The sequence below is a fragment of the Brienomyrus brachyistius genome, chromosome 23 (assembly GCF_023856365.1).
Source record: "Brienomyrus brachyistius isolate T26 chromosome 23, BBRACH_0.4, whole genome shotgun sequence".
NCBI classification, from domain to species: domain Eukaryota; kingdom Metazoa; phylum Chordata; class Actinopteri; order Osteoglossiformes; family Mormyridae; genus Brienomyrus; species Brienomyrus brachyistius.
Genome location: NC_064555.1, coordinates 3,822,317 through 3,837,659, shown reverse-complemented (window position 1 = coordinate 3,837,659; position 15,343 = coordinate 3,822,317). Strand labels below are relative to the sequence as shown.

The 15,343-nt window shown below is 43.3% G+C and overlaps 2 protein-coding genes across 4 annotated transcripts in view; both read right to left on the bottom strand.

The window, feature by feature from the left end:
- The window catches only part of LOC125718875 (sodium bicarbonate cotransporter 3-like), a 28,119-nt gene extending 27,609 nt beyond the window's left edge, over positions 1-510 (bottom strand). The window contains 1 exon segment of the mRNA XM_048993105.1: positions 396-510. Coding sequence (XP_048849062.1) covers positions 396-494 — 99 coding nt within the window. The 5' untranslated portion in view covers positions 495-510.
- Positions 511-6,995: 6,485 nt separating this feature from the next.
- LOC125718876 (eomesodermin-like) lies at positions 6,996-14,655 on the bottom strand. 3 transcript variants are annotated; one of them, XM_048993107.1, is made up of 7 exons: positions 12,682-14,655; positions 10,703-11,603; positions 10,022-10,176; positions 8,665-8,786; positions 8,407-8,565; positions 8,228-8,289; positions 6,996-8,138 (listed from the first exon to the last, which is right to left on the bottom strand). In XM_048993107.1, the coding sequence occupies exons 2-7, from the start codon at positions 11,419-11,421 to the stop codon at positions 7,382-7,384; spliced, it is 1,974 nt and encodes a 657-aa protein (XP_048849064.1). In that variant the 5' UTR covers positions 11,422-11,603; positions 12,682-14,655; the 3' UTR covers positions 6,996-7,381. The 3 variants fall into 3 exon arrangements, with proteins under 3 accessions (XP_048849064.1, XP_048849065.1, XP_048849063.1); XM_048993108.1 differs by having other exon boundaries at positions 10,703-12,777; positions 14,251-14,655; XM_048993106.1 differs by having other exon boundaries at positions 10,703-14,655.
- Positions 14,656-15,343: the final 688 nt, after the last annotated feature.

Sequence of the window (15,343 nt, the reverse complement as noted above, 5' to 3'; positions counted from 1 at the left end):
ATGACTGAAGTAAAATATTTTGAAAACAATGCTGGGTAATACATTGTGGTTTTCATATTAGCAGCAAAACTCTGGTACACAATTTGACTCGTACTTTCGGATGGTAAGACAAATAAGCTATTAAGCTGAATGAATCTTTAATTGATGTTTTTTTAAAAAGTGCGTGAATAAAAGTCTGAAAAGGATGAAGACGTAGAAGAACAACACGCTGCGCCTATGTTTAAAACGCACACAAGGGGTTTGCAGGAAAAGAACGACAGTCTACATTATTTTTAACGAAAACAAAGTTAAGTTCTTTTGAGATTGAAAGTGATGATTGCCGGTTTGTTACACCATGAATTAACTATAGGTTTTCGTATAGTTTTATTGTTCTTTTGTAGAAACAATTAACTTACCTCACGCAAAAACTTTATCTGTGATAGATGAAGTCCTGGTCTACCTCTAGTGGCTGAATGAGACGGCGCGACTCCGCTATGCACCGACTGCTGCCACATCAAATGGGTGCGAATTATTGTTGATTTGCTGTACTATGCTGTCCACGGCTGTGGCGTTTCAAAAGCTCTGCATCATTAATGAATTTCTCACTTTCATGAACACTCACAGCTGTAAGCTGAGACATCGTCGGCCAGTGATGGCATGGTACGTCAGTTGGGAGGGGGGGGGGTGGGGTTGGCAGAGACAGCAAACCGTGCTTTGCAATTAAAAATGCGAATCATTTTAAAGAGGAAATAGTGCCAGAAAAGTGCCAAAAGCTTCGGGCGACACGTGGGGCCAATATTTTGGGCGGGAAAACGAATACAAATACATATGTTATAATAATTAGGCCCTACGGAGGATCTGCAAACGTGGTTGCATTGTAATTTTAGCTTACCTTTTGCACAGGTAAGCGTGTGTGAACTCATCTACCCGCTGTCCTTGGTGCTGAATTTCCTGCTGATGGATCTTGGTGCTGAGCGCACCGCCATGCAAACAGTCTAACTCGTCCGTCACCCCACTCGGAACCACGTTGTCCACACGTTGTAACGCAACGCGTCCACTGATTAAAAATGTAAAGTGAAACGATGCGGCCTATTGAATGTATACATACATGGAAGGCGGCATTGATATTTTTATGTACTTATCAGTCTGTCATTTATGTAAGTATGTCACTGCATATGTTCCAGCTGAGTCCACCTTATAATTCCATAGCGAGGCTGAGTGCAGTCAGCCGGAGATGAGCAGGGGGTTAAGCCGCGCGCTTCCGTTATGCTTGGCCGTTCTGCGTTTCTGCATTTAAACTGCGGCGTTTAATTCAATTTAATTTTCCCACTAATGCAATATGTGCGTATATGACGTTATGGATGCGTATGTGATTTTGTAAATTGTTTGAAAGTAATAAAACGGGCAATAGCTTTTAATCATCCTGAAAATGCATGGGTTTATATGCAACATATATATCTCAGTTTCACTGGTGTCATTCACCCGCCATCTCCCCCAACAGTTAAATTTTGACTCCCGCCCCCACTTCCCCCTTGTCTGCCTGTTTCCCCGGCCTTTCCGTGTTTATATTTCGCTACCATGGCTTTGTATTTCACCTAATTAACAATACTGCATAACCTAACTGTCCGTCAATGCTAAGTTCCCATTTTCTGCTTCATCTTCTACCCCGCAACCTTGGGCCGCCTGGGCTCGTGAACTGTTTTCCAGAAGAAGCACTGAGGAACCTTAGCTGAAGGAAAAAATGTACGAACGATTTTCAGTTTTCCAAAAATTGTGTATTGGCCAGAAGGTGGCAATGTAGCACAGTGTGACGCACACGGTACCAGCTAAGGTACGCTTGTTCTTTGTCGGGTGCTTTTTTACTTAAATTCTTGAAAATTATACATACAGTTTCAGCAGGGGAGTCAGAAAGGCTCGGAGACCCTGACAGTTCCGGGGGGGCTCTGCACTTTATAGAGACCCCAAAATGTACAATGTTAAGGGGCTTTTAAGCAGAAGATCACCACAGTGTCTTTCCAGCTTTTGTGCAGCAGTTTCCTCAGATGTTGGATACGAGTTGGTTTACGATGAATGAATTTCCCATAAAAGTTCTGTCACTGAGGTCCAGAGGCTGGTCTGGCCAGGAGGTGTCCTTCACTGTCCTTCATTACCAGACAGTTTTTTGCACAATTACAGACAGAATGCTGTAGAAAAATAAAGGCTGTCATTCTGCCGCTGTGACATTGCAGGTCAGATTCCTGTTTAGTGTACACTGACGCGTCTATGGTCTGATCACGTACCATATGGTAAGCAGTCGCTGGGAAATTGGTAATTAGAGCGCCAGTTCCGAGCCACGCCGAGCAGAGACCGCGAGAACCCGAACGCGAGCCGGCGCACTTGAGTTAGGCTACAAGGTCCGAGTCGTGGCGAAGCGACTCGGGATGGCACCTCCAGTGGGCCCACCTACCCCGGAGAAGTCCGCAGGAGGCCGGGGACCACCGAAAGGGGCAGGAGAGGTGTGGCAGCTTTCGGGAAAGATGGGGCAGACTGCCAAACAGACATCTCGATTGCACCTGCATTTTGCTGCGAGGGTTGCATGGAACATGCATGCTCATGCAGAAATAACAGTCACTGTGCTAAAACAGAACATAGACATATATTTAATTAGATTATTCACTGTTTTTAAAGCAAACCGTTTCAGATGTTTAGGCCTGTGTGTGTGTCTGTGTGTCTGTGTGTGTGTGTCTGTGTGAGCGCACCAGCATACGTGATCACGTGTGTAATGCAGAACAGATTACCAGGGATATTCTTCAGGATTGGGGAAGGATGTTTTCTTGATGGAACTCTGGAACTCTCCAAGGTACTGAGAGTGTGTGTGGGGGGGGGGGGGGGGGGATCAGGCATGGATAAAAAACGCTGGGATCTGTGGGCTGGTCAGCCAAAGTGCCACAGCAGTGATTTGCCCAAGGGATCCTTGCACATGGGCGCATCTCGCACGCACTCGCCAACAATCTCACCCCCCCCCCCCCCCACCCCCCCGCAGCCACTTCGGAGGAGAAGCATTCCAAGCTCACGCCTTTCCCCATGGGGCTCACAGAGGAACAGGGGCAGGAAGGAAGAGATGGCGCTTTTGCAGCCCTTCCACTCTGAGTCTTCCAAACAGACGGGCAAGACCACCCATGACCCCCCCCCCTCCAGAGACAGCAACCCCCCACCCCCAGTACCACCATGGCCAGGCCGGTGCTGTCTAAAATCAAGTCCCCCATCCAGCAGAGCACTCTCTGCACCATACTATGATGTCTGCTAAAACACACAGTCCAGGCCTTGCAGAATCCCAAACTCCTGGCTCCTTTTGGCACCTGGGCCGACGCCCAGCTCCCCTCCACGGGCCCCAGCCAGTGTGACTCACAGATCTGTCAGGTGTTCCAGCGACGACCATGTGATGGTTCCCTTGAAACAAAGCGTCTAACGTAACCTGACTAAACAGGGAACTGGCATTTCGGATCCAAGAATGGAATCACAGTCCTGCTCTGAAGACATAAGGACCTGCTGTGTCACAAAAAAAAAAAACTTCAGATGTGAAATTTCTGATTGAAGCTGACAAAAAATCAGTCGGGGATCTAATCTTCACATCCCCTATTCTCCACACATGTGAATCTTTGCATGCCTGAATCTTAGTAGGACCCAGCAGAGTGTATAGCACAAGCTCCAATTGATTGCTGCTGTTTTTGCATCAACGGTTGCATGGGGCCACCATGTCAATCGACTTTAGAGCTGTAACTTGTACTTCAAGGCTGCTTTCTCATGCAGATGAACACTCATGGAATCGGCCGCAGTGACATGGAGAAAGTTGTATTCACGGGCATGCGGCGCCATGTCCTGTGTCACTCACGTTTGCTTCTGTGCCCAGGGGGCATCACAGTCGCCGCACTAGTGTAGAGTGTTGCACACATCAGCATGGTACCTGACGGATTTTGACGGGCTGGGCGTTCTGCAGCATTGCCTTCAGGACGAAGGCCTGCTTACACGTTAAGCAGGATTGCGCTGAATCTAAGACCTATTTTGATGTAGACCCAATGCCACCCCCCCAAAAAAAAATAAAAAAATAAATAAACATCGGAATACCTGCTTCATCTTGATCAGAAAAAAATAACGTCTGCATAGCTGCGCATCTGCGCGACCCTCCCCACGTGGGCGACACCTCGCGCCCGTCAGTCAGCTGTCTCGTGTCCTGCTCAGCTTGTAAGACGCCGCACGCGAACACGGTGCGTTTTTAGCACGGCTCCCCGCATCCACAGATCCCCGGATTGTCGCTTGCCTGGGGGGCGCCGGAGCTCCGCCTCATTAGAGGGTGTTAATTGGAGGACGTCAGATACTTAGATCGCAGTCGCCACGCGTGACAGCGGAGTTAACCGGAATAAAACTGTTTGGGGGTTTTAATTGATTCAAATGGGAGAAGAGTGCCCTAAAAATGGAGGAACTCCAGCTGATGTCTGTGCCCTCCTCTCTTTCTCACTCTTTAGATTAGGTACTTTGGTAATTTCGCCCTGCTCTCCCTGACCTGCTGTTGTACACTAAATCATACCGTGCAATTAAACTGCTCAAAAACAGCAACCATTAGAAAACGCACCAGTGCACACAAAGCTTGGAACACGTTCGTAGGGACGCTTGCAGGATTTTTTTTAATGTTACGCAACCAATGTGGCGCCCTTCGGACTTGCTTCGCCCTCGCTAAGCAAATTTTAGATCCGCGTTCACGTCGCAGGTGACACATTGCCGCGCATTTGCCGCTTATCAATCAATGCACATGAATAAAACTGTTGAAACGACAATAACGTTTTTTTCCCTGTAAACTAATATGATCTTCAGCGTTTCTTGGCTCCGGGATTAATTACCTAAATTAATATACATGTACCTATTCACCAGTGTTAAATGCAAAATGATTCTGTGCTATTTTACATTTTCTTCCCGAAAAATCTACAATAAAAAGTATGTCTGCATAATACGTCGATGTGTTTGTTATTCTCTCACAAATTAATTAATGAGTTTAAGTAACGCAGCTTTGTCGAATACGTCCAAGTCGTATAACCTTCAAAAATAAATTTTCGCTATTAATGTAGAGTGTGCAGGACTCTCATATGCAAAGCAATAGTATTGTAATAGATTACTATTCTTATGTGCGTAAGCTATAAAAAATTGCAAAATTTCATGCAAACACATAAAGCAAAACAGAAAGAATGAGGATGATAAAACATCTTTAAAATAAAATATTTAGGCAACTGTAGTATACAGAACTGCCTTCTCATTACTGCATTAATGCATTAATTAAAATGTACATCATAATAAATACATGTTAAAATGCACAATGCAACCACTACAAACGGATGAAATGTTGGTAAGCTGTAAATTGTGTAATTAAAAATGGTCTGCTCGGCGCCGCTTTTTTATTTTACTTTTTTGCTTTTGCTTGTTTGTTTTTACAGCGCCTGGTTTTTACGAGTGGTTTGCTGGTCTCAGGCTGAGAGATGCTGCAGTGAAGAAAATTATCGAAGTTTCGACTGCGACTACTGGCTCCCGCGCGCAAACGCTGCTCGCTCCGCTTTAAACACCTTCCGCCGCTGACCGCCCTCAACACGTCTTGCCAGCAGCGAGCACAGCGATGCACACGCAAACTTGTTTTTAAATGCACCTGGGGGGGAGGCTTTCACATAAGACAGAAGTTTATCGGAATCTTCCAAAACCCGCTACCCAACCTTTTTTTTTGTTTTTTTTTTTGTTTTTTTTTAGAAATTTCGTTCAGTGCGTTCGTCAAATAAAATGAATATCTTAAATATTTGAAGATTGGCTACACTCACTTTTTCCTAAAAATATTTCCAACGTTAGACTTACAGATTTACACACCACAGCAAATGTAACTGTGTTTCCAGTTGTTTTTTACAGCTAATTTTGAATGTTGTATTAAAAACAAGTAGGCTACTTGCTGTCTTGTAGTCTACGTTTATTTAATCTACATAAACGTGGAATAAAACTATATTAAATGCATCATTTATAATTTTTGTCAAATCTTAATTAAACCCGTAATTTTACTTCAAATTCTAACAAGAAAAACGAGCTTAGTGTAATCCAGTCTATATACGGAAGTGTTTTGACACCATTTAGGCGCAACACAAAAGGTTTAATTAGCAGCAGAGCCAATGATTGCGCGATAATGCAAATTTCCTTTGTAAAAAAAATTCAACTAGAAGACGGTCGTGCTACTTTTCTTCGTTCGCTTAAGGTCATATGTAGGTGATGATACGGCTATTCGCAAAATCTAAACCCATAACGCTTTAATTAGAAAGTGTCATTCCTATTTTCACGTGAATTCATGTTTAAAAAACGTTCTGAGAGGTTTTCGAGACCTTTCGTACGAGAATTTCACCTATTTGCATACTGCCATATTCTACATGGTCTGGTAATTGCTTGCAGCCGAATAAAAATACTAAGAAAATACTTAAAAAATCCCCGCGCTTCGAGATGTGTCCTTCCGGACTTTATCTGGACAACCCAACGGCGGATATATTGCTGTGATTCAGGTCAAATATCGGATATTTGCCTAAAAATATTACCATGTAAATTCTAATAAATGCAATAAAGATCATTTGGAATCAGGTTACATTTTACTTACCAACCGCTATCTACACTCAAATAATACACCAATTGTCTCTAAAATATTACTGGAGGAAAATATTCCTTCGCGGACTAATTTAGGAAATTTATCCCCGCTTGTGCCGATTCGTGCATCATCAGCGGCGTACAACTTAGCTGACTTCGGGCTATCGATTAGCTCCATTTTATATTTTGCACAACTGCAGCCGAAGATTTACAGATATTGAATACTGCGGCCATCGAGTATTCTGAGCGAATGAAAATAGAATTTAAAGCGCAATACTTCGCAGTTTCCATGACGGCAATCACGCCCGTTAATAAATATGCGTATTTAAGTACCGTATGGAAATATCAAACAGCAAAAGTCTCTTTTTGAAAAGCGTGGGGAAGATTTTTTTTTTTATTATTTTTACTAATTTATAACACTTCCATGTACACATTTTTGTACAAGATACTTCACATTCTATAGTTGACAAGTACTGTACAGCAAAGAATCTTTAATAAATAAATGACAGTTTGTACAAAACAAACAAACAAACAAAAAAAACTCGTGGCATGCTTTAAGGAAAAAAAAAATATTAAAAAGCAAAACAAAACCCTTAGTCATTTGTTCACACCTGGCGGGGGGGGGGGGGGGGTTAATTTCCGCAACTTGCTCCGAGCAGTAAAGCTTTGGCACAATACAAAAAAAATAAAATAGTCGAGTACATCTTTAAAAGGCGGCATTTAGAAACAGAAACACAACGGGAATGAGCACATTTGTAAAAGGGACCGTTTAAGAGCTGGTGTAGAAGGCATAGTAACCGACACCTTTGGGGTTGTCTTTGTTATACTCATCGGAGGTCAGGTCCTCGCATTTGATCGTCGGCGAGTTCTCTGTGCTCGAATTGCTGGGCGACATCCTCCTCCGCTTGCACACCATGGAGTAGATGCCCGAGTCCACAGAGTCCAGGGATTTCAGGGAGTGGGGGGTGTCCAGCCACGTGGAGGTGCCACTTCCACTGCTGCTGCTCTCCTCCCGGGCCTTGTCCTTGCCAGAGAGCGGGTCTTCGGGGAAGCTGGGCGGACTGGGCCGGGGGGACCAGGGCAGGCTGGTGGCCACCTTGCGCTGGTAAGTGCCCCTGGAGCCCCACCCAGCGGCCATGGAGGCAAACGTGGGATCCGGGTAATAGCCGAGGGCGTGAGAGGTCTGGAGAGGCAGTGGTTTGATGCTGTACGGCAGCAGGCTTCCCGCTGAATAGTCCCCCTCGTACGGGAGGTCCAGCTTACCAGCGCCGCCCTGCTGGACAGGGCCCACGAACCAGCGCTGTGTGGCGGCCGCTGCTCCGTCCTCGGCCTGTGGTGACAGGAGCCCGTTGGTCTGTGGCACAGCCCGCTCACCATTATAGAAGCGGCTCTGGGGCAGATTATTGACAAACTGGTCTTGGAAGAAGGGCTGCATGGCGTACCGGGCACTGGGTACGATCTGGTGGGAGCGCGGCGAATCGGTGGGTGATGGGGTCAGCCTATCAGTCTCTGGAGCCGTGTACATCCTGAGGAGAGGACAGCAAGGCCTGTAATACCACTCTGCTGTGTGACGCACTCACGCATGGGCGTATGAAACACAACAAAATGTACTTACGAGTCATAATTGTCTCTGAACCCTTTAGCAAAAGGATTATGATCAATTTTCAGCTGTGTGATCTACAAAATTACAAAGAAAGAAAAATGCTTATAGGAAACCACATGCCAGAAGTCACCGCAGTCAAGCATCTAAATGCTGAACGTGTTTTGAAAAGTACATTTGTCCTGTCCTCTTACATCAGTGTTCTGGTAGGCTGTGACGGCGATGAACTGGTTCTCCGGGAAGGTGAAGGTCTGGGTTTTTGCCTCGTTGTTTATATCCTCCACCCCGTCCTCGCTGACCTCGACAATGTGCAGTCTGGGCTGATATTTATGTAAAGACTGGAGGACGATCATCTGCAATGAAATCAAACACCACAATGCGTCAATGTCGAGCACTTCGGGAGATGACGGTGTGACAGTTTGAGGCTTTCTGCGCACTACCGCTTTTCTCACCTGCGTGTTGTTGTTATTTGCGCCTTTGTTGTTAGTCAGTTTCAGTTTGCCGAATGAGATTTCTTGCCGCATCCAGTGCGCTCCGGTGTTTGGGGATTCCGGGTGGACGTACATTTTATTACCTTCAGGAGGGGGGAAAAGGTGTCTATTTTTATTTTATCATAAGTTGCTGCAGGATACTTTCCATTCCCGAAAATATCAGGAAAATATCCTGAAAGCAAAAGTGAATCAACCAAATAATTAGTTTACCACAAATGAGACAATTCGGAAACTGGTGTTTTAAACAGTCGCATTATTATGTGTGTATTTTCATCGAGCCGATCGAAAATAAAACCTACACTATTTTCTTTTACAACCGACAGAATCGTTTTAAATGCCTTTGAGAATTTTAATTTGTCTAATTTAAACGATGCCGCAAAAATCCAAGCCCGAGCGTTGCTAAATGTCCGAGAAATTACGATTTGACTTCAAATAGATAAATTAAACAAAATTTTGCTCGCGATGGTAGATTTTCAGTTAAAATATAAATTTATTATTTCCCTATAATTAAATTGCCCACAACTCTTAAATTTTAGATGTTATTAATATACTAAGAAGAATCTTATACGATGCTTGGTGAGTTATTAAAACGTGGACTAAGCATAATGATGTTGCCAACGATAAAGTATCTTTGAAAATTAGATAATTCAGTCTGACATCGTCTGCAGGATTTCCTATTCGTGGTTGTGTTAAAAACAGAACTTACGAATGACGTAGCATTAAGAAGGCTTTGGGAAACGCACCCGTTTTACTTATTACTTAGGTTCTTCCCTTTTTTTACAGGTTTTACATGCACACCGCAGACCCGTTAATCATAAGATACCGTTTCCCAAATAAACATGACCACGAAAAATCTGCAAAGATCAATTACTGTGTATTATCTGTGGCATTTTCTTTAGAATTTCTTTGCTGGTTATTTCGATTTCATCAGCAGGCAGGCGAGACTGATATTTTGTTGTTGTCATCAGGGCAAAAAAAAAGTAAACGAAACATTCAAAATGGAGCAGCGCGAAGGTCCCACGTTCATCATCTTTGTCTGTCTCCAGCAGTAGGCCTACTCTCAGTTCACGGGACGGCAGCTTACGATGAGCAGTAATTTCTTGCGTCTCGTGTAGGTTTGTCATATATATTACAATAAGGTTCCATTTTGCCACTTGTAAATGATAGTATCTCATTAATAAAACTGTTATAACTTGTTTAAAATGGTGTATTAATAATTTACAAAGCATTACAACCTAATTAATAACCAGATCATAAACCATTCATAAACCCTTTATATGAATGTGGTACCCTTTCCGAAACATTTGCGTATTCGTACCTTGCATGTTGTTGTCGGCCTTTCCGCACGTCACCCATTTGCCTCCCTGGAAGCGCCAGTGGTTCGGGTCGGCCAGCACGATCTCCACAAACACGTTGTAATGTGCAGAAGGGTTCAGTCCGGTGATGTTGAAGCTCAAGAATGGGAACATGCGTCTGTCGACGGTAACAAACACGTCAATTTAGTCAAACACGGCCAGGAATTTCTTATGCAAGCAGGAGCTTTAAATAACGGAGTGGCACTGCGGCATTGTAGGAATTGTACACTTAAATACAATCATGAAAAGGGTTCATATGTATAATTAATTAAAATACTTCATACAGTGGACACTTTGTATTTACAATTGTACGTGTCCTAGAAGTATAACATTTAAAAATATGTGCCGATTAATTGTCGTATCGTTGCATTCCCATATTCTGCGTTAGGATGTCTTATTCATATTTAAGAGGCAAAGCAACCTAATTTAAAACAAATATTTTTGTGGCATGTCGGTTTATCAAATTATTGGATGTGACTATGTATATGTAGCAAGAGAACTAATTGTACACTAATAAACTAACACGTCTCATTTAACAAATTCATACGGATTTACGTCTTGCAATACGCACATGCAAATGCAAAAACACATTGTTGGTCTAGTTGCGCAGCAGAAAAAAAATAAAAACAATTTGGCTCGCCTACCTGCCCTGCTTGGTGATGATCATCTCGGTCTGATGCCGGTGGAACTTGAGCCACAACGGCCGGTTGCAGAGGTAGACTTGCGCTCGAGCTCCGGTCCCAGTCGCCGGAATAGGCACTGATGCGATTCCCGAACTTGTACCCGGGTAAGAGGGATAAAGACAACCGGGACCTTGCCCGAACTGGTATCCGGCGCCGAACTGGCTTCGCGAGGCGCAAACGGCAGAAGAGAAGCTCGTCGGTGGCAACACAGATCCATAGTGGAGCGATGTGGAGTACCGGGATCCATTTGACCCTGGATAAACTGTTCCAGTCTGAGCAGCGTAAGGGAAGAGAGAACACGGATTCGCCACATCAGAGGCCGGCTGAGAGGAGGAGAGGAAATACCTGTCAGAACCAAGTTCATCTATATTGTAACGGCGCCCGTTGGACAGGTCATCTTCACCGATGACCGCAGAGCTTTTTCTTCCGTCCGGAGCGGTTTTAGTCCCAGTGAACGTGTCACTTTCTCCTTCGTTCAGCATGTCGTTAACCCCGCTGCTTAAGTATTTTTTGGGACCGTTCCCGGGATGAGATTCTGTCCGAGAAACCTCCTGAAATTCTAAAGGGCCCGATCCCGGACTACTGCTATTGTTATTATTATTACTTTCTGATGACAGACTGTAAAACGGCTTTGGTAAATTGATAGCGGAGCTGGGTAAAACTGGATCTCCTAACTGCATAGTTTAATTAAAAAATATATTTTAAAAAAATCAGATGCCGCAGTTAGAAAACTTCCAGAAAACTACGAAGACGAGAAGGATGCCGCTAGCCTGGGTATCTCTCCGCCGTGTGTGAGCGTCCTAGATGCGGCCGATGGCTGATCCTCTCAGCCACACCTCCCGGTTTCCAGGGCTGCTGCTCTCTGCAAGTGATAAAAATGTTTCGGTGCCTTTATATACGATCATCTTATTCACACTCCCAATGTGCTGCGAACTTCGGGGGAGGGGCTTTTCGGTATCCATGGCATTACCTCTTCAGCTTTCTGTGCCTATTGGCTGAACGTGTCGACAATAATTTAATTGGATGTTAACAAGTTCCTCTGTTGAACAGACTATCATTTAAAATTTGTTTTTATGAATGCTTAAAAATGAACTGTTCTTTTTATACCAGATAAAAAAAAATAAACCTGTAATTTACATAGCAAATAATAGTAATATGCCTACATTCAAATAATTTCAGCACATAAAAACTATTAATAATTATTTGCAATATAATTTTTTGAGAAAACAGAATAAGAGTATTAAGCAGACCAGAATTAAACGCTCACCGTGTCAGCATTAGTCCTAATTTCGCCCGACGCACTTTCACTGGCGAATATGCAATGAGACCGTGTCTAATTTTTAAACATTTCGAGGCAAGCGGTCGCCGCTGAAATGGTGTCTATTTGCACCATCCGCGTTGGTTTCAGTAGCGAGTCTCCACCGCATTAGCGGCAAACTGGTTTCCCATTAGCGGCCCGTTACTGGGTCTTTATCTTAGACACGTGCGCCGGGCGCCGAGGTTGCCCCGCTTGGCTCGCTAATTAACCGAGGAATGTGCTCAGTTATTCAGCAAGCTCCTCATTGTCTTATCCGAGTTAAAAAATGTTGCTGAGGACTATAATAGAAAAATACGCCTGAAGCGTTCGTTTTAATTAAATTAGCCACTTCTACAACTAAAATAAACACATTTGCTCGGGAATAAAATTGCAACAACAGAGAAAGCGATATTAAACAAGTCATACAAATTTACCTCTAATTTACCAGAAAAAAATCTACATGGACAATGCCAATGAGATTATTTTGTATAATTTACTGACAATTAATTTTGCATTTTTTAACTAAAGACAATTCACGGACGGCTGCTTTATTTACGGCAAAGACACCAGCTGATTGAATATGATGAAAGCGTGAGTAATTCGCATTGAAAACCTGTCGCCTGCGGGATTTCACTTTTCTTACCTCACAAAAGGTGTCTTAAGTGCTGTTTTGTTGAAGTTTCCCATCGGCCCTTATTTGACCGCGCAGAGCAATATCCAAACAGAGTAATGCACGAATCTGTTCTTGCAAATTCACAATAAATAAGGAGAGAGACGGCTTCATACATCCAAATAATTTTTAATAAAAATCACATTTATTTAAGACTGGCGTAACATAAAAATCAGGCATAGTATTATACTAAGGTCCGCGTGCAATTAGAATTAAAATTGTGTGTGTGTGTGTGTGTGTGTGTATGTGTGTGTGTGTGTGTGTGTGTGTGCGTGTACGATATCCACAACCGTAATCATAATTGTGGAATTGTGTTAAAACGCCGTTTTGGAAAAATCTTGTAGCATATCTGTATATATCAAGAGTTGAACGCATTAGAATTCAATAGGCCAACTACACCTGACTGAACTTGAAGTAATCACCAACCAATTTTATTGTTAATAACCTATGTGATTCCGTGCTCTTATCCAGATAACCTGCTAGTCGTACGAGGGGAGACCAGCGGATTTAAATCCCCTTGGAGCTCCGCTCTCCAAGCAGACTGAAAACTGCCAATTATTTTTCCGTCTGAAGGAGCCGGTGATATAGCAAGAAGAGACAGCTCTGCTAGGAGACACAACATTATTAAAACTGCTAATATACACACACGCCGGTGATACCCAGCAACTGCATGCATCATTTTTAATGCGTCGGGTCAGGACAAGACACCAAAATGCTCAGAGCCGCCGCTATGAGTCAAGGAACGCGATTGCGCCGGCATTTTAGCCAGAAAGAAGCAGGTCACCTGTTTTCCACGAACTAACAAATTTATAAATGCATAGTTGTGGGTTGGTCCCTTTTCGCATATCGAAAAAAAGTGTCAAGTTCGAAAACAATATAGTAAAACCACGCGTTAAGTGCTTTAAGCACCACGTATTATACGGTTGATATGTTATAAAAAGGAAAAGTATATAGATAGTTTTAATTGTATGCGAGTTTCGAATAGCATTGTTCTTAGCGTGAATAAGTAACGGGATAATACCAAATTCTGAGCTAAGTAAAATAGGGGTCTCGGTCATTTTGTTGCGTGATATTCAGAGATAAAGAGGGTGAAATAACTGAGAAAAATCTTTCAATTAAAACTATATTTCATACTGCATGTTTGAACATGAACTGCACGTTTAGCATTTATGTCGGCACGATTACAACAGTGTTTAACATCTTTAATACATTTTATATGCTTAATATAGAATTATATTATCCAAAATATCTTTGTAAAATTTGCAAATAAACGGATTTTTATGACATCTACACACATCACGTTAATGTCCTACACTTTCTCGGGGGACGAGCCACGTAGTTTTGCGTTTTTCCAGTCACTGTTTAAAATATAATCCCTCTTTCTTGTGTCACGTGAATATCGCCTACTGCATTATAGCGACAATACAGTCTAAGCAATAGGCGCAGTGAGTCATTGAAGACGTTTAAAGAAATGTTTGAAAAATATGTGAGACTTACAGTTTACGTGACAGGTGCTATGAAAGAGATATTTATTCACTTAACTGTTGCATGCTTCCCGGTGACTTGGAAACGCCCCACGCTGTGTTCAGAGAGGGGCCTCGCCGTGTAAAATTCGATTATACTATTACAGTCATCTTTCTTGTCTCCCGTCATTGAGTCGTTCCTTCACGTGACTGCACTGATTGTACTAAGCAGCGCAGCACTTAAGTTGCCTTACGAAAAAAAGTGCAGCCGGCCTTAAGTCTCGGGACGGGCCTTAGATTTTCACGCTCTCGCAAGTTCTAAGTTCTTAAGTGAAATATAATTGTTGTTTATATTGAGATATAAATTAATAAATGGCAGAGATGTCTGCTTTGTAGTAGTTATTATAATATAAAAACCTTGGCAAAAATTACACATCAGTTAGAGAATAGGCTTACTGTTAATGGATCAAAGAGCTGTAACAATCCAGTTGTTTCTGATCTACATCAGTTTAGTAACTGGACACCATGTTGCGCTGTGGCGTCTAAGCTCCGCCCACGGCTGAGAACACCAGCCTGTGGAGTCTTCACCTCGCCAGTGACTGACAGGGAGGCAGGGTATAAGGGTTGTATTCTGTCTACTTCCTTTACTACTCATTTTCATCCAGAGTGACTGTTATATCCTTTTCATACCAGCGTTGTTCATGAATGCAACAGCCAGGCCCTTCCTCAGGGTCTTACGCTGCAAATCAAAGCCTCCAGCCAGTCTTAAATCCCCCCCCCATCTCATACCTGAGCAAAGGAGGGGGAAGGAAGTAAGAAGGAACCTTACACAGTTGATAAATTGCTTTTTTGGCTCCTGCAACCTCCTACTCTTCTTATTAATTTCTTTATGAGTCTCCCCCAATCTGTGAAGACAATGCTGTGTCCAGCAGAGAGTTTTCCAATAAGGAACAAGCTACAATCTGCTTCTGCGGGGTGTGTAAACCTCACACAACCCACACGTACATCCTAACAGACCAAAAAACCAGGAGATCAAAGCTGGACTGGCAAGACGGCAAAAGAAGATTCGTTCCACATGGTTTGTGCGCGTTGCGGAGTGAGGGTGCTCGTGCCGAGCGAGCTGGAGCTGAGGAGGAATTTGAGGGAAACAGGCCTGGAAAAAAATAGCGAAA

What these genes read in the sequence shown, in the direction of transcription:
- LOC125718876 (XM_048993106.1), bottom strand. Translation starts at nt 11,421, where the DNA reads ATGCAGTTAGGAGATCCAGTTTTACCCAGCTCCGCTATCAATTTACCA. An exon ending in CAAATAACAACAACACGCAG is followed by an intron (nt 8,566 to 8,664) that starts GTGAGAAAAGCG and finishes ATTTCATTGCAG; the next exon opens with ATGATCGTCCTCCAGTCTTT. An exon ending in CAGCCTACCAGAACACTGAT is followed by an intron (nt 8,290 to 8,406) that starts GTAAGAGGACAG and finishes GTAATTTTGTAG; the next exon opens with ATCACACAGCTGAAAATTGA.